We start from the raw sequence: 19,812 nt of genomic DNA, 5'->3' as shown, positions 1-19,812 counted from the left end.
GGTAGTTTTCATGTTCGAGAAATGGACCCTATTTTGTAATGAAAGCTGCCCACTGATAATTGAAACTCTATTTAAAGCTGACTGGGTGCCACTACCTTAATTGCTCAGGAATGAAATTAATTTTAGTTTACAATATATTTACTTCAGCAGCAAATATGATGCAGCTCATTCAAAATTGATTTTTCATATCCAATAAACAGAACTGCTCTTATTGAAGATCAAGTTGTTGATTGAAAGGAGACACTGCTCTTAATTGTTCTAATTCTCCTTCTTTTATTGGTTATTGCTTTCTTTAGATAGCAACACTCTGCTTTGAAGTTGGAAGGGATAGTTACCGTTCTCAAGAGGTTCGACAAAGTAAGAGGAATCTCTAAGATAAAAGCAAAAAACTAAGGATGCTGGAAATCCAAAACAAAAACAAAAATACCTGGAAAAACTCTCTTCAGGGAAGTCCAATTTAAGATGCTTCTGCCCCTATCCCTCCCTCAACCCCTGCAGTTACAAAACTGACTCAAATATTAAAAAGAATCATGTTATTCTTGAAATTAGAAATATCAGTGAAGGCCCCAGCAATTCCAGCAGATAAGCACATCACTTGCAGCCCACATCATACAGACAGCAAGATTCCAGATTAAATGCATTGCATAGTGTGGTACTGATCCTCAGGCACAGCAAGATCCCATGTTAAATGTGCTGCATTGTGTGGTTTTAAGCCAAAGACACAGTAAAATCCTAGGTTAAATGTTTTGCAGTGTGTGGTACTGAGCCATAGACACAGTAAAAACCCAGATTAAATGTACTGCAGAGCATGGTACTGAGCCATAGATAATATAAAATCTCAGATTAAATGTGTTGCATGATGTGGTATTGAGCCATAGGTACAGCAAGATCCCAGATTAAATGTACTGTGTGGTTTGAGCCATAGAGATGGGAAATTCAAGATTCAATCTCTGAAATATCTGAGCTGAGGTAGCAGTCAGTGTATTACATGTTGTCCCATTCCAGAGGAGAGAAGAGCATTAAGGTTCCCGCCCTTCCTACACTTTGAGCAACTTCTGGTGACAAGTAAGAATGTGCACAGATATGATATCAGTCCTGAAAAATAGTGGCTTGACTAAGGCACTGGAGGACAGATAGCATTTTATGAAACCTTACTCCAACTCAAGCCACTGAGCTCAGAAGGAGAGATCAGAAGTGGGAAAGAAGGCAGGGGAAGCACTAATTAAGTTTAATAAGGAATGTAACCAAAATCTGAACCTTCAAAACCTTTTATCTATTTAATTACATGGCTCTTAATATTTTAGATGACTTAAAAAAGTCAATTGAATGAGTGAATAACAGTAGTTTGGTCATTTAGTTGAAAAGAAAGAATATGCATTTATTCTTTACGGCAAGGGAAGTACTTCACATGAAGTGTTTGAAATATAAAGTACAAAGAAGTAAACATATGTGTTTATGGAGGGGGAAGAGGCTTTAGCAGGAAAATAAAGTTCAGGTATAGTGAAAAAAAAAGATTGTTGAACCTAATGGTATTTTTCTGTTACCAAATGATATTTATGTTCCTGTTGTGTACCTTGGACTTGGGTATTTTTAATATAATCCATCATACCAGTTTAAGTGAGATATAGTACATTACTGCTACTTTTAAGGAACTTTTAAAAAATGAATTCATTTATTGCCCATCCATAATTGCCCTTGAGAAGGCGGTGCTATGCTGCCTTCTTCAACTGCTGCAGTCCATGTGGTGTAGGTACACCCAGAGTGCTTTTAGGGACGGAGTTCCAAGATATTGATTCAACAACAGTGAAGGAATGGTGATAGACTTCCAAGTCAGGATGGTGTGTGGCTTGGAGGGGAACTTGGAGGGGAATTTTTGGGTCGGCAAAATGACGTGCAGTGACATTGGGCAGGTGTCCCAACATCACCGCGCGTCATTTAGATTTTCAGTTCGGTGGGCGTGCAGCCGACTCGGCTGCATGCCCGCCGAACTGTCAAAGGCCTATTAAGGCCATTAAGAAAGTAATTTAAGTAGTTAATGAATGCTGCCTGTCCAACCTTGAGGTTGGCGGGCAGGCGAAGAGCCCAGGCGGCCTTCACAATTTTCATGAAACCTCATCCACGGGCAGATGAGGTTTCATGAAGGGTTTATTCATTACATTTAAAAATTTCAAACATTTGATAAACATGTCCCAGCTCATGTGACACTGTCACATGAGGGGACATGTCCATATAATTTTTCTCTGTCTTTAATAAAAACTTTCATTCTGAACTTAATCCCCCTGAGGCAGCTCCGTGTCTCAGGGAGATTTCAGCAATCTTTCACACGCAGGTCCCGACTCAGTGAATTTCCCACCGCCCGCACAGGGAGCGTTCAGCCCATAATTGGCCCATACATGTAAAATGGTGGCGTGGCCCCAATCGGGTTCACGCCTGCCCCCGTACAACCCCCCCGACGGGGGAAAATTTCTGCCCCATGTATCTGCTGCTCTTGTCCTTCTAGACGTTAGTGATCGAGGGTTTGGAAGGTGCTGACTGGGCACCACATTCCTGCTGCTCACAGCCTCTGCAACTAGTAGTCACATCTGTATGGTGAGGCTGGCTGGCCTCCTCCTACCATCCTCAGGTATGGGGACTTCTCTTCTTTCCCTCATTGCATTCAACATGCCTCCATGGATCTGAGGACAGGGGGAAGCTTTCCCCCATCTTCCCTCCATTCTGCAGCAGTTTCCTGCTTCCCGTTGGTATCTTAAATGCTTCACTCAGTGCTGTCAATGTGAGGCCTTCCAGAGTCCCTTTAAATGGAGATCCTTCATTGCTTGTTGAGGCGTTTTATCCTGCTCATCCACCTTGATTGGATGGGGAACCCAAAGATGGGACAATGATGCTGTGGTCTGGAAAAGAGCCTTGGCAATGCCTGCCAATTAGTGAATTGTGTTCCCAACCCGCAAATGGTCCCACTAAGGGACTAAGTGTGGAAGATTCAGTCTTGAGACTGGGGTAGACTGACAGCATAAGTATAATTTTACACCATATTTGTGAAGTGAGGCAAAATGTGAACTGTGCACAGAAAATAAATTGATTCAATGGAGCCATAACAAGCTAATGCTTAGTCTGTGAGTTACTGCAATTGAGTTATTGCAATATTAGTCTGTAAAAGAGGTTTCCAAACCTGTTATTAAGAAACTTAAATCAGAAATGTTAAATGATTCTCCAGACGTAATTTTATTGAGTAACAATGGCCAGGGCTTTACGGCCCCTCCCATGCGATGGGGTGTTATGGTCCCACCAAATTGAATGGAGATTTAAATAGTTCACCAGATCCACTGGGGTGAGACACACCATGGCAGGGCCGTAAAATCCTGGCCCATGTCTTATGTGTATGGGTAATCAGGATTAATCTTAAATTTATTTCTATTTCAGCAATTTTATGATAATATATAAGCCCACAAATTACTATTATTTACATTGTCACATAATGTGATTATGGGTTATTATCTGATATTTGGGGTGAACATCAACAGCACTTGGAAGATTGATTTTTGCATATCATATACAGGTACTCCCATTTGAGGCAGTCTTTTCAGCTTTTGTGATATGTCAGCTTTTGAGAGTTTTCTAGGTTAACATCTATGTCAGTCACATTTCTACAGAGAATGGAAAAGGGGCAAAACATTTTAGCAGAAACCAGAGTTAAGGTATGAACGAGAATGTACAAAATAAAACTAGAATACCAGCAGGAAACAACAACAAAGGTCAGTTGGAAAATAGGGCCTAATGATCCAGAATCTCTAAAGGAAAAGAAAAATCAATAAGAAGTAAACACCGAAGAAGATTGTTGAGAAGCACAACATTTAAAAAAAAAAGATTGGATGGAAAATAACGCCTATTTTCACATGTGCAGACCATGAGACTGGAAGTGTACAATTTTACAGCAATAAAGAATGAGTAAGCCCAGGAAAAGGTGGTGCTCTGCAAGAAACTAAAGCACAAGCACCAAGCTCCTGAGGGAGGGAAATATTATTGAAGGGATTTCAAACACAGAAAAGGAAAGTCTGTGATTTTCTTGTGAAATTATTTAATTTTTTGTCATTATGTTAGAAATATTATTAGCATTATTTCCTCAGGCAGCTGGGAAACCAAAATGACAGCAGAAAGCATTTTCAAAAATGTTTTAATGATTTTTTTTTGTGTTCCTTTCTTCTGCTTTCCGCATGAGTAGATATTCTATCTGTTTAATTATGGGCTGGGTTTTGTAGCAAACCCATAGGTCCCGAGGTCGGGACTAGAAGCGGGTGGCCCTTCCTTTCGGGTGTTGAATGGCCAGCAATATATGATCTTATGATAGCGAGCCAATTAACACTGGGGAGACGTGAGGGTGATCCACTCAGTACATAGACAGGAAGCAAGGCAGCAGAGGTGGTGTCAACTGATGTCACATCAGGTGCTGATGCCATATTTAAATGACTGCATTCATTGCTGACAGCCTTCCAGGTCCTATGAACAGGCCTCTGGGTACTACAGCCTGCTCACCAGTACCTTGGACTGCCCACCAGTCTGCAGTCTGACTGACTGCCTGGAAATCAGAACATTTTGCAGAAGCCTGAAGATACGATGGCAGATGTGAAGACCCCATGTGGCCCTCATGGTTCAGCAATGCCTCCCTGCAGGTTCACTTCCAGGCTGCAAGGGAAAGGTGGGAGGTTCTTTTCCCCAGGGATGGGAGGAGAGGCCCCCCTGACCAAATAAGCCTGGACAGAGATTGCAGAAGAGGTCAGCAGTCAGGGGGTCACCCCAAGAACCTGGATCCAGTGCTGCAAATACATTGCGCAGGGATTGTTCCCTCCGGGACACCCTGGTCCACTCCTCCATCACCCCCACACCTCAACCCCCTCCCATGGCACCTTCCCATGCAATCGCAGAAGGTGCAACACCTGCCCCTTTACTTCCCCCCTCCTCACCGTCCAAGGGCCCAAACACTCCTTTCAAGTGAAACAGCATTTCGCTTGCACTTCCCTCAATTTAGTCTACTGCATTTGCTGCTCCCAATGCGGTTTCATCTACATTGGAGAGACCAAACGCAGACTGGGTCACCGCTTTGCGGAACGCCTTCGGTCTGTCGCAAGCATGACCCAGACCTCCCTGTCGCTTGCCATTTCAACACACCACCCTGCTCTCATGCCCACATGTCCATCCTTGGCCTGTTGCAATGTTCCAGTGAAGCTCCACGCAAACTGGAGGAACAGCACCTCATCTTCCGATTAGGTACTTTACAGCCTTCCAGACTGAATATTGAGTTCAACAACTTTAGATCGTGAACTCTCTCCTTCATCCCCACCCCCTTTCCGATCCCCCTTTTTTCCAATAATTTATATATATTTTTCTTTTTCTTTTCCCACCTATCTCCATTATTTTTAAATGTATTTCCATCCATTTTTTTATCTCTGCCTTTTAGCCTATTTCGATCCCCCCCACCTCACCCGCACTAGGGCTATCTGTCCCTTGCTCATTCTGCTAGAAAGCGGGATGTCACCATTAGCACATTTCTTAGACATATCACCACCGTCAACACCCCTTTGTCCTTTTGTCTATGACATCTTTTGGCTATCTCCACCTATCACTGGCCCTCTATCCAGCTCTACCTGTCCCACCTCCCCCCACCGCCCGCCCCCCACCCTTTAACCAGATCCTATTTCACCTCTTTTCTATTTTTCCTTAGTTCTGATGAAGAGTCATTCAGTGTATCCCTCTCCGCAGATGCTGTCAGACCTGCTGAGTTTTTCCAGCTATTTTTGTTTTTGTTCTAGATTTCCAGCATCCGCAGTATTTTGCTTTTACGTCAATGATCTTATTTGGTCGGAGGGTGAGTTTGGTAGCAATGAGAGCCATCTTGGTGAGAGGTGCCCATCTGCCATTGCTGACCCCAACAATGTCCCTTGTGAGTGGCTGCATGAAGGAGGCATTTTTATGCTCCATCATGGATCACTGGGCTCCCATCAGCATAGGTGCTGTGTTCGTCTCCATGGGAAAACTCAGAGTGTTCATTTTTGTGCTTGCAGGAGATGACAGCCCATCACATGAAGGGACGGGCCAAGACTGGCAGAGGGTTGCCAGATCTGTACATTGTGAGCCCTATAGAGGGTGAGACCTTTGAACCGGCAGAGCAGTAGGGTGGCTCCTCTATCGCTGATGGCAAAGCAGGAGTGTCAAAGCAAAAGACTGAATGAATGAGCAGAGAGGCACCAGTCCACCACTGAACACAGAGTTCCACAATTGGGATAATTGGAATGCTGAAGTGGGAAGCCCATATCCCTTCAATATATTTGGTCTCTCATGCAGGTCAGGGTCAGAAGAGCAGAGAGCTGGAGAGACTGAGGACAGTCGGCTGCCTTGAGGAGGAGGGAGCCTCAGAGGGTGCATCATCACATCATTCCCCTGCACCCTCTCATCTTCACTCTCAGCTCTCTTCTCACGTCAGAGATTCAGGCACACAACCCAGTGAGCACAGCACAGACGCACCTGAGCAGCTGACGTAGGTTGTGGCATCTGAGGCCACTGACAATTGGAGAACTTTAGAAGGCCAGGCCAATGCTGAGCCCCAGGCTGATGGTGTGCTTCCAGAGCTATCAGCAACATGACAACTGCTGCAGTCACAACGAGAAACAAGGGAACATCTGGTGGAATTTCCACACCCATGCACAGACGATGGAGGAGTACATCCAAGTCATGTCTTTGGCACATGCGTACATGGGCCCCTCCAGGGAGAGATTGGGGACCCTTATGGAGAGCCAGCTCCAGCAGACCACTCAATGGGTGCTGCAGATGCAAGCAAACCTGCATATCATGGCCTCATCTCTGGGAAAGAATTTTTGGGTCGGCGAACGAGGGCGGGGTTCGCTGGCCGATGTGTAAAATGATGCGCAGTGATGTCAGGCGTGCGTCCCAATGTCACGGCTCATCATTCAGACTTTCAGTTCGGCGGGTGCGCAGCCAAGTTGGCTGCGCATGCGCTGAACTGTCCAAGGCCTATTAAGGCCATTTAAATATCAACTAAAGTTATTAACTGAGCTGGTGAAGAGTCCAGACGGCCTTTGCATTTTTCATGGAACCTCATCCATGGGCAGGATGAGGTTGGATGAGGTTCCATGAAGGGTTTATAAATTAAATAAATTTTTTCATTAATGTTCCTTGACATGTCCCAGCTCATGTGACGCTGTCACATGAGGGGACATATCTTAAAATATTTTCTTTTCATTATTTTAAACTTTTAAACCTTAAACGAATCTGTGAAAGAGTGCAGGCCCCAGCTCAGGGAATCTCCCCTGCCCGCCCGCACAGTGCAGTGCTTCTGGGCGCACGTCACGCTGGGCGGGGCGTAATTGGCCCGCCCATGTAAAATGGCGGCGTGGACCTGATCGAGGGCGCTGATTGGGTTTGCACCTGCCCCTGCCCCCGCTTGCCCCTGCACAGCTCCCCCGATGGGGGGAAATTTCTGCCCCTGAGATCTATGCAGCAGTGGCAAGGCAAGAGGGGGATGAGGTGCCTGGAATCTCTGCCAGTTTCTCATGCTTCTCAGGAAAGCAGGGAGGTACGAATGTGTGTTGCAAGGGAGAAGGTTCCTCTTAGGGCACTCTTGGTGTGGGCAACACCACATCAGTCCCTCTGCCAGTGACACCAGCACCTCAAGAAACTGCGATAACAGAGGAGGCTCCTAAACCTGTTCAGGAGCCTTTCAGCATGCAGGGGCCCTCCAGGCCTCAGGCAGCCAGTGGATAGCCATGAAGGTCATCCCAAGCCAAGGTGCTGCTAAGTCAGCAGCCCACCTCCACCTCAGCTGCAGGCACAGGAGGGACCACCATGTTAGAAATTTAGAAGCGTGAATACAGTGCGTAGATGTTACAACTTGTATTTGTTGTGCCACATAATAAAGACTTCATGTATTATTCCTACATCTCCTTCCAATTCTTGATGCCCTTTGGACTTCACTTACAGCCTGGCTCCCTCAATGGACTGTAAAGGGTGGACTAAGCCACTTGTGGTCAATTATTTGTCCATGCCACAGTGCGATATGCATCTGGGCACTGGGCAATGGAGTGAAAAATGAAGGAGGTGTCAATATAAAGTTAAAATTTCACTGGTATGGATCCAATAGGTGGTAAGGGTCATATGAAACATCTATGTATAAGCGTGTCCTAAATCTTCCTTGCATGCATCTTATTGTACCTTGACTGTGGTTCCTGGGGTCCTTCATTATTTATCACTTGCTCAGCAGCCTCTTTCACATCCTTATTGCTAGAGGCATCACAATCCACAATATCCTTATCATTCAAACCCTCCTCCGCTCTGCAATGTCAGGTTGTGCAGTGCACACCAGCCCACCACAAAACATGAGACCCTCACTGTGGCATATTGAAGGGCTCAGCCGGATTAATCCAGGTACCTGAATCTTCAGGAGACCGATGGCCTGCTTGATGGTTGCTAGGTTGCCCAGTGGCAGGTGTTGTACCTCTCCTCTGCATCTGTGCATGAGTTCCTCAGAGGCATTCATGTCCTTGGTGGGTAGTCCTTGTCTCTTTTTATCCATCTTTGAAGGCATGCGGGGCAGAAAGGTACTGGCACTTGGGACCGCCGAAGTGTGTAGATTGTGGCTGCTTCCTGGGTACCATGCACATACCTGAAGAATCAGTTTGTGGTGTTCACAGACCAGTTGTACATTGAGCGAGTGGCAACCTTTCCTGTTGATGAAGGCACTGGCTGGTCTGTGGGAGCCTTGATGGCCACATGAATGCAGTCATTCACACCCTGCATCTGGGGGACTTCAGCGATGGCCCTGAAGCCAATGGACCTCTCCACCTGTCTGGATTGGTGTGGTAGCGTAGATAGTTGGCAGTCCACTTGAACAGGGCATTAGATACTTCCTTGATGCACAGATGTGCTGTGGACAGCGAGATCTCACAGTGGATCATTGGAAAGACTCAGAGGCAAATAAGTTCAGTGCCATGGTAACCTTCAGGGTCACTGGCAGTGGGTGGTCATCATCTCCCATGGCACTCAGCCTGCCCTGCAGCATGTCAAATTGATTAATGAAGGCCCCCCTGGAGAGCTGCCGACTTCAAAGACGCTGCCTCTCAGACATTTGCAGGTAGTTAAGCCTCTGAAAGGGTAGACCCTCTCTGGAGGGTGGCTTCTTCTGCACACAGGAGGCAACTCCCATGCCCCTCTGAACAGTTCTCTGGCATCACTACTGCCCAACCACCTCTTTTTGATTCTGAGGTTTCTAATGCCCCACAGTGCCTGTACTCCCACCCTCCCTGCTGATCCTCCTCCTCAAATGGGGCCCCGAAGCCTGGGTGAATGAGCCCCATGGCTGGTGGCCTCTCTGCTTATGCAAGACCTTATCCAGAGGCCCCCACAATCCCTTTTGATGCCATTTCTTTTGAGCAAATGCCACAGTCCCAATGGCACACTGACATCCTGGCTGTATGTCACTGCAGTGCTGGCTCCTTTTTCCCCTCCAGCCTCTAATTTCTGGTCCCATACTGCTCCAGTTTCCTGGCATGCCATGCTGGCTCTCTCTATGGCTGCTGCAAGGAGAGAGCCAGCACATGCCCTCACTTGCTTGCTGCCTCTTTCAACCAGGCAAGGCTCTGAAGCCCCGTGGTTCCTGTGTGCCATCAGTAAAATTCAAAATGCACTGTAAAATTGCAGTCAATTGCCAGTTAAGTGCCTTAATTACATTCCCACCCCAATCAATTTGCAAAGACCAAATTTGCAAACCTGCCACTATAAGTAGAATGCGGAAACGAAATGAAGACATTGGACTTCCTGTCCAACATCTTCCGTTCTGATCTTACGGCCTCCATTTCATCATACAACCACCCCCTCACCACCCAACAATCTCTGAACATGTTCAAAATAGCCCCATAAAATTCCAGCCTATATTTCAGTGCCATTCAGTTAATAGTAATTGTTTTCTTGTTTGTAAGCTATAACATTGACATGTGATGGACATTTCTCCCATGGACTACAGAAATGAACTAAATGAAAGTTTTAAATTATATAAATAGATATTGTAGGAGCACAGAGAGAGCACAACTCAGGAAATTACAACTGTGCCCCATGTGATAGTTCCATCAAATATAGTGACAAGGAAGAGCATTTAGAATGGGATGCTTAGAGCTGAGGAGGAACGGGAGGAAAATTAAAAGGGCAATAACTATAGAAGCATTGATTAAAGTAACAATGTGTGTGTGTGTGTGTGTGTGAGAGAGGGGGGAGAAGATAGGGGAGGGGGGTTGAAGGTTAGAGTCAACAGAAAGGCAGTCTATTAAATAAATATTTTCTTGCATTATGTCTTGCCATGTCTTCTGAATGAAGCTAGAAGACCTTCTTTAGATCCTGGAGTAGTAATTATATAGGCAGAAGTTATACTCTGTAGAAAATTGTTGAAAGGGTGACATTTTTGCACTCATGAGAAAACCAATAATATTGATGGCAGCTTTAGCAGACATGATGCATAGAATGGTTAACTTAGCAATGACAGAAGATAATTATTGTACCTTCTTAACTTGTGTTTTTCTATTCTCCATTTCCTTGTAACCCATAATGCTACATTATTTTATTGACCGCTCATTACTTACTTTCAAAGATTGCAATTGTAGTTGTGATGAATGACACAATCCTAAATAAATATGCCATTCACATAAAGAGTAAGAAGATTAACAACATTGTAATAATTATTCAAAAGTGATAGCAAACCAATTTACTAGCAGTGAATGACAAACAATAGTATTCCTACCCTTTTCTTTATTCTTTCATGGGATATGAAGGCAAGACCAACATTTGTTGCTCATCCCAAATTCCCCTTGAATTGTCAGAGTTAACCACATTGCTATGGGTCTGGAGTTACATATAGGTCAGGACAGCAGATGTCCTTCCCTAAAGGGCATGAGTGAAGTAGATGTTTTTTTTTACAATGACCAATGATATTTTCATGGCCATTATTACTGAGACTAGTTTATATTCCAGATTTTGTTAACTGAAAACAAATTCCACCAGCTATATGATGGGATTTGAACCCATGTCCCCAGAGCATTAGCTTAGGCCTCTGGATTACTAGCCCAGTGACATTACCACTACACCACCATCTCCCTTTCTCTCACCCTTTCTCTCTGACATGTTACCTCATAATAGAGAAAACCCACAATTTTTCAATCACATTAGATAAATACTTCTGGTTATTTTAACTGCTAGTTTAGCTATTCAAATTAAAACTATCCAAACAGCTGATTAGATTCTTGATGCCAGGGCACTATGCTGAAAGGTATTGATGAATTTACTAGAATATGCAGAGGTACATTGTAGAAGATTAGGTCTTCACACATTGAGGAAAATGATGCCAAGGGCAAACAATTTGGCATCACACCCAGAGGTTAGACAAAAACATATTAGAGTAGCTCAGTGAGGTGACACATCTAGCCTGAAAAACAGAATTGAAGAGGCAGCATTTTTTTAAATATAAACTCAATGAATGACATAAAATATCAGTGATACAAAGCACAAGATAGAAAATCCAGATTTGACTCACTGGTTGGCTTTTTGGCACATCATAAACACCTTCCTTCTGCTGACTTGTGGGCACCTGGGTGTACAATTAGAAAACAAATATTCTAATGAACAATCACATACTGTCACAACGCTTTTGTGGAACCATATAATTTTTGATGGCTTTAAAGAAAATTAGTTGATTCCACAAAGGTTTCAACAATAACAAAAGTTCTGGTGTAGCCAGACATGTCATTCCTGAGATAAACTGCTAGATCCACCAAGTAACCTCATGGGTAATCATACCACTGCTATAGAATTCAGAAGGACTCTAATAACCTAATCTGCAACATATTCAGCAGATGCAATTCATTGCTTCATAATGTAAAGTTCTAATTTTACAGTTTATTTAGAAATGATCAAAAAGGAGGAATATTTCATGGGGCTGGATTTTATGGCCCTCCCACTGGCGTATTTAAAGATGGGGAGGGCTCATAAAATAAACGGATGGCCTGCCGGCAACCTCCTGCCCACCCCGACCTGCCACCCATACTACATGGGCGGGGGAAGCGTCAGGCTTTTTGAGGCCCTTGAGTGGCCAATTAATGGGCACTTAAGGGCCTCATTCCACTTCAACCACCATATTATGTGGGGCAGAGCCTGGCAGCTTTCACTGTGTTGGGCAGGAAGGAGGGAGGTGTGGGGTACTTCCTTTGGGGGGCCCCCTGTGCCCATTGAAGGCAACCTGTCCAAACTCATATCTCCTTTTAAGCCCCCCCGCTAGCCTCTAAATACCAGCCTATCACTCCTCTCTCCGCCCTTGCTGGGCCAGTCCAAAATCCTTGGACTAACCTGAAGTCTGGGATCCATGAGACACTTCTTCTTTGCAGAGGTCTTCCTGTAGTCCCAGCAGTGTCCACCACTGGATTCTGGTGCTGCTGGGACGACAGAGCTGCTAGCCAGCTCTCTAGGGTGGGACTTCCTCCCAGATAGGCAGGGAAGCCCATACTCTAATCAATTAAGACTGTCCCCAGCATAATATCACTGTGGAGGAAGCCGGGTTTTGGGTAGGCAATGGTCTTTTTGATCGGGGGGGTGCGGGGAATACATCACCCTATAAAATCCAGCTCATGGTGTCAGAGGGGTTTCAGAGCTCAGTTAAGCAGTATAGTCCAGACCAGAAATTTTTGAGTTTCAGGGATGTTTGCTCCCTTTCGCTTACTTGCCTCAGTTGATAAGTTGATCAATCATTAGCTTTAGATAAATGGCTTATGAATGTAAGACAACCCATATATGAGAGGAGGAATTCAGCAAAGACATTATCGGACCCACAGCCTTCGCTGGAAAGAGCACTGATATTAGACTTGGAGAAGTCTGATATCAACATTGTCCCATCTTCCATCTTCATACCAGAAAAGAATTGTACGAGCACATATAGTCTTTAGGTGAGAAATATGGAAAAATACAGGGGAAAACGTGTACAGTTATCACTCAAAAATTTTTGTTTCATAATTTGCCGATTCTAATAAGCATTTTAAATCAACAGGTGCTAAAATAATAGGATATAAAAAGCCTCCTATTTTAAACTCTGCTTCCACTCTCCAACAGTGCTTCTCCGAAGTGTTGATATGAAGAAAGCCTGCTAGCCTGATAATTTTCTGGTCAATTTTTCTTCACTCTTGGTACCAATAAATCAATTCCCTATCAAAGTGAGATGGCTGAGATCAGGAACTCAGCAAAGTGGGGAACATCAGACCTCAGGCCCATCACTTTGTACAGTGTCCTGATGTTATAACACATTATGCCACATCATTTACTGGATTCATTCTTAAACAAAGATATAAGTAAAATACGGTTCTCAGAAGTTTTATTTTAATAACTGGATCAGTTTTAATAAGAAACTGACCTGCTATATTCTTATGATCTTAACAAAATCACATATTTTGTATTGATTGAGAAAAGCAAAAGAAGGCCATTGCCAATAGGTGATTGTTTTATTATTCATAATTACAGTATTTAAAAAATACTAAAATTGTACACCACTGAAAATTATGACAGTTCTCTCAAAGGCAAATCTCTCAAATGTGCTAATATTCGTCAGGAAGAGGTGACTTTGGTGGCTCGGACACATTTGCAGAATGGAAGACGTACGTATTCCAAAGAATGTTCTGTATGACGAGATGGTTGGAGCCATAAGACCAGTAGGTCGCTTAAAGTTCTGCTTCAAGGTTGTTTGCAAGCCCTAAACATTGACTTTCATACCTGAGAGACACGAGCCAATGACAAAGGGAAATGGTGACATCACCTGTCGGCCAGCATGCACCACAATGACAATCCGTGGCTACAGCACTTGACATCAGGCATCAACTCTGAAAACAACAACCCACAACAACACCCGATAACCCCCTCATATGCAGCACTTGTAGCAGAACTTGTTTCTCATGGAATGGCCTCTTCAGCCATCAGCAGAAGTGTAGTATATGAAATTATCTCATCCCCAACAGATTTACTGCATGTTTATCATCTTACGTAGATGGAATGATGCCGAAAAAAGACAACCCTTATCACCTTCCAATAGCTATCATCTACCCAACAGTTACTCTGAAACTTCAATCTGCCAATAGGAACAGAAATGCCAGCCAGTTACAGTGATAGGGCACATTGCTAATAAATTATGGGGCAGAATTTTACGCCATGCGGATGGGCGTGTGCCCGAACCGATCGGGCGTAAAATAGTGTGAGAAGACGCCGGACGAGCACCCCAACGTCATCCCACAATATTTCACTTGGCAGGCACACTTCTGTCTTTTGCATGTGCCCGCTGAAAACTAAGAGGGCAATTAAGCTCATTAACAGCGCAATTGTCTCCGACTTTTCATGGCCCATCCAACTTTATGGTTGGTGGATGGGAGAATCGGCTAGGTGGACTTTGCATTTTTCACCAAACCTCATTCAAGGGCGGGATGAGGTTTCTGTTATTATGTAAAATAAAAATAAAAATCTGTGGAAAGCATTTTTATCACTTATGTGTTCAAGTGCCTGATAGTGATGCTTGGATATTTTCTTTCTGATTTTCAGAACTTTCTTTCATGGTTTTCGGGTCTGCAGCTTCCTGAGGCAGCTCTCTGACTTCAGGGAGCTTTCTCTCTGTGCTCGTCCTGCATGCGTTGATGTAATCGCCTTCCCTCCTCCCGTCCTGGCAGTGCTGAGCTTTTCAGTGGTGCTTCACGCTGGCTGGCCGTTAATTGGCCAGCCAGCATGAAATTGCGGTCGGGGGCCGATCGCAGTCAGCAGTCCACTTCCTGGCAGATCCCGGGCCCGCTGATTGCACCCGCCTGCTGATCTGAAAATTCAGGCCATGAAGACAGAATCACTATTCTGCCGTTAGTTGTAGAATTGGAATGTATTCTAACAAAGTTATCATAGTGACGATTTTACTTTGATAATTATTTTTACAACTCGAGCACAAAACTGGCAAATGTTTACCACCATGGAGGAGTTTGAAACATGAATAATATCCTGCTCACAGTTTTTTAAAGTATATTCTGTAAATTTATCATCACTGTTGGTGCTGGTGACATCCGGTGTTAAATGGGTAATATTTCACAGATTCTTTTTTTTTAATGATTGTGTGGTTTGGAAGGCTTAAAATCTTTCTATAGGTCCAGTTGAAATATCCAGATCGGCCTCAGCTAGAATATTGCATCCAGGTCTGGGCACTGCAAGAAAGATGTGAAGGTATTGCGGAGAAGGCAGAAAAGATTCATAAGGATGGTTCCAGGGGTGAGGGATTTCAATTATGAAGATAGCTTGGAGACTGTCTTCCTTGTGTAACATGAGATTCAAGTACATAGGCCGGAATTTTCCAGCCCCGTTGGCGTTGGGCGTCATGGTAGATGTGTGGGGACAATATGGCGAGAAGGCCAAAAATTGGTTTCATGCAGGCATGGGAGCACAGTAGGATCATCCAATGGTGTCAGACCGTGAATCCCGCTAGAGGCTGGCGTCAACCCGCCTTGCATCCAGCTAGTGGGATGCACAGCATCGCCCGACTGAAATTGTACCCCCACGCCAGATTCACAATTACACCAGTGGGAAAACATGCCAGCCTAGAAAACATCTGGACAAGTGTGACATGCAGAAGTGGGGACTTACTGTTAGGGCCTTGCTGAGATCACGGACATCCAGGGAGCAGAAGATCCTGGAGCTCTACAGCTACTAGACCCTGGAGGAACATTTGCATCGTATGCTGTGTGGATTTTCATGGACGTGGCTCCGATGCGAAGTAGCTCACAGAAGATCAGGGGGGTCTCCGTTGATGTCTCGGGTCTGCTATGGAACATCACAGTCTTGGCCATAGGCTGCTACAGATGGTGGCCGAGGGTGGGGCGAAGAAGGCCTAGGTTTCACTGGGGGAGGTAGGTGCACTGTGAAGTTGGGATGGGGGGACAAAGGTGTCAGGGGATTTTGGTTGGGAGGAATGTATGAAGGTGTCGGGGAGTGAGGTTGGGTGGGGGATGAAGGTGTCGGGGGGGTGAGGATGGGGGGACAGGGGAGAATGCAGCAAGTGGGGAATTAGGCATAAGTGGGGAGGAAGAAGTAATGGAAGGAGTTCAGAGTGGGAAAGGAGCTCGGCGGGGGAAAGGAGTTGGGAGGGGAAAGAAGTTTGAAGGGGGAAAGGAGTCTACGGGAGGAAGGTTTCCAGCGGAAGGAAGGAGTTCGGAGGTGGGGGAAGGATTCTGGAAGGAGGAAGGCGTTTGGAGGGGGGAAGGAGTCCAGTGGGAGGAAGGAGTCTGAGGGGAGGAAGGAGTTCGGAGTGGGGAAGAATCTGGGGGTGGGGGGAAGAAAGGAGTCCAGGGGAGGAAGCAATTCAGGATGCTGTCCAGAGGGAGGAGAGGGAGATATCTAGGTGAATGTGCAAGGGAGGGATCTGTGGAATCAATGACTGCCTTCTGGGGAGTGAGCTGCAGGTGAGCATGACAGGAGCGAATGATACCTATGGGAGGAGTCAGAGGCAGCCAGAAGGGTAGGAGGATGAAGGTGTGACAGTAGCGGTAGAAGGGACGACGAGGGTAGTTGGTGGGGACTCTGAGGCAGACACAGATCCAAGGGTGGGAAAGAGGAGGTCGGGGAGGTCAATGCGGATGGGGGTGGGATTCTCAGGAAGATAGGGAACGTGTATGTTCACCTGGACATCCTGGAAAGAAACGGGTTGGGTTGGTAGGTGACGGTGGGAAGGTGGAAGTGGAGACTCGCAGGGAACGGACAGCCTCTGAGATTCCTGAGTGAATGACCCAGGGGTGTCCAGCTACCACTCCTCCTCCCTTCGGGTGCCCAAGGGCCCTGGCCTGACTCCTTGAGGGGAAAAAGCACCTGGAGGGATGTCAAGGTGCCCCCTTCCCTCTCGCGTGGCCACTGCAGGAACTCACCCATGGCTACCGCGATGGAGTGCTGGTCTTCACGCATCTCTGTGTTCTGTTGGACCAGGGTCTCCATGGCCTCTGCCTTCCTTCCCATGTAGACCTCCATGCGCACATATGTGGGCACCACTTCATCAGAGCGCAGGCGGATGCACTCCTCTGATGCATATGCCATTTTATCGAGGGCTTACAACAGTTTTGTGTAATGTTCCACCGCTTTCTGCTGACTCTCCACGATGAATTGGAAGGCCGAATCCAGAGGCTTGTCAACTGACTCTGACCTCACTGATGCCTTTTCCCAAGCAGTCCTCCAAGTGTCGGGGAGCTTGGCTGAACCTGCCTTGTCCTGCTGCGGACACGTGTCCATGCAGTGGCCGCTAGAGTGTGAACCCAAGCCTGCTCTTAATCTAGGGCCCACTGAGGTGTGTGTTGCAGCGCTGGTGGAGGGTGTGGGTAAGCACTGTGACTGGTCTTCCAGGCTGCATGTTTCTAGTTCTTCAGTGGAGGAGGTATTCGCTTGGCTGGAGGTGGAGACCTGGATGGAGCTGAGGGGTTGGCTGGCTGAAGGTGTTGGTCACTTGGCAAAGCTCCCTGTGAACCAAAGTGGAGATAATGAGTGCATGGCAACAGAGTCAAAAGCAGGAGAGAGAGCACTCACAGTTGCATTGAAAGATGAATGTATGGTGCAGGATGGGTGTTCACTGCTGACCTCACCATTGCCGCAGGCAGAGTCCACATCCTCACCAGTCAGCACGATGGTACGTTCCTCAAAGTGAATGAGGGGCCTAATGTGGGCCACTCCACTCTGGTGTGGGGCCTCTCCCTGCTGTTGTGAACCAGCTTCTCCTGCATGAAAACAAATGGAGAGGATGTGAGCAGGATGCATGGCACTGCATGGAATGTTTATGTAGTGACTGGAGCCATGGTCACAATGAGGACATGAGCTCCAGAGAATATGAGCCTGATGGAGATGTGAGGGTGTGTGTGAGAGTTAGTGGTGTTGTCCTTGAGGTGTGAGATCCCTGTGGATGTGTGATGGGTTTGTGAGTGTGTGTGTGAGTTGAGAGTGATGAAGTGGTTGACTTACACTGGCAGAACAGATGAGAACATTCATCCTCTTTCTGCACTGGCTGTCTGACCTCCCTTGTGCACTGGTGGTGCTGACCGCTGCTGCCACCTCCTCCCAGGCCTGATTGGTGACTTTGGTGGACGTCCTGCAGCCAGAGCGGGGGTTGAGGACATCACCGTGGCCTTCCACTGCATCCAGCAGGCACCCCAATGAGGTGTCGTTAAATTTTGGAGGCTGCCGTCTTCTTAGATTTCGGGGCCATTTGTCACCAGAGAAAGTCCTGGTCTGTGGGCATGAGATAGGTGTGCGCTCTGGTGTGTTTTAAATATGGTGCCCAGAGCGAGGAAGCTCTGAGGTCAGGGTGGAGCAGGCAAATCCGAGCCCGCCCGCCAGTGTGTGAGCCGGTGTGTTTGCCGTGAATGCATTACTAATGAGGCAGCACGTGCCGGGAATGGGACGATATGGCGCAAAAAGCCACCAGTGCGGCCGGTGGCTAAAATGTCCTTTCTCCCACCCGCTTCCGTACTTTGTGTAAATCTGGGATGATTTTGCCTATGGACTGCATGAGGGTTATATCCCACTGACATCAAATCTTTATAAACATTAATGGAAAATCTTAACTTAGATGAATGGATTGTTTACAATGGATATTCATGATCAACACCCCAGATCCACCAGAAGACCATCAAGAGCTTAATTCCTGATCACTAACCAGCTGAGTACAGAGTGAAATTTGTGGATCTTCTACTGCTAACTTCCCATGACCACATGACCAGATTACCTTATCCCCTGGACACAAGGGGAATCTTCCTCTCCTTGGAGCTCCTTAGACTCAAGGGTGTTGACCAGTCAGTCCAAATAGGTCTCCATGTAGCTGTAGGCCTGCTCCACTTCCCAGTTCTCTAGCAACTGTCAGAAGCTTCGAATTGACTTATTCATGGCCTTGGCTCTTACAATGCAGCAACTAACAAGTCCTAGGCTCCTGCTCCTTGCTGCTCTCTCTGGTCACCTGTTCTCCCAATACTCCTAATCTCTCCAGCCTCATACACTCTCCAGGCTCCCTTCTGGACTTTCATTCTCCCCAGGCTCCCAATCTCTCCTGGCTCTCATGTTCTCAAAACTCCCACAGTCTCCAGATCTCTGCAGTCTCCCACTTTCTCCACGGTCATGTTCTTTCCGGGTCCCACGGTCTCCAGAGTCCCATTCTCTTACGACTTCTAATCTCTCCGAGCTCCTGCATTCTATGCGCTTGAGCATTCCCCAGGCTTGGGCTCCCTCAAGCTTCACTCATTTTCCGTGCTCCTTTACTCTCCAGTCTGCTGTGTTGTCTGGGCTGCCGCTGTCTGCAGGTCAGCTTGCATTAGGCTCCCGTTCTCTTTTACCTTTGCACTGTCTGGCCTCCAGCTCCCTCTGGCCATCTGCTCTCTCCTACCTTCCACTTCCTCTAGGCTCAGGCTTGCTTCAGGATGCCCAAAGTCTCTACTCCATGCGTGCAGGAGCCCAAAGGGGCCATTCTGTTCCCCTCCTCGGAGCTCTCACCCAATACCGCTACCTGCTGGTGGAGGCTCTGCTACAAGAGAAGGCTGAGAGGAGATTTCATAGAGAGATTCAAAATAGTGAGGGATCTGGACAGCATAGATAGGGAGAAACTATTCCCACTTGTGAAAGGATCAAGAAAGAGAGGGCACAGATTTAAAGTAATTGGCAAAAGAAGCAAAAGCTTTTTCATGCAGTGAGTAGTTAAGGTCTGGAATGTTATTGCCTGAGAGTTTGGTGGAGGCA

General features: G+C 46.3%; 1 protein-coding gene across 1 annotated transcript in view; it reads right to left on the bottom strand.

Moving 5' to 3' along the window:
* dab1a (DAB adaptor protein 1a) overlaps positions 1–19,812 on the bottom strand; it is a 473,747-nt gene that overhangs the window by 91,179 nt on the left and 362,756 nt on the right. Inside the window, exon 9 of the mRNA XM_078561911.1 lies at positions 11,585–11,638. Coding sequence (XP_078418037.1) covers positions 11,585–11,638 — 54 coding nt within the window. The remainder of the gene's footprint in view (positions 1–11,584; positions 11,639–19,812) is intronic.

Source organism: Cetorhinus maximus, chromosome 17, assembly GCF_964194155.1.
Source record: "Cetorhinus maximus chromosome 17, sCetMax3.hap1.1, whole genome shotgun sequence".
NCBI classification, from domain to species: Eukaryota; Metazoa; Chordata; class Chondrichthyes; order Lamniformes; family Cetorhinidae; genus Cetorhinus; species Cetorhinus maximus.
The sequence above is the reverse complement of the archived record's forward strand: the minus strand, read 5'-3'. Positions and strand labels throughout refer to the sequence as shown.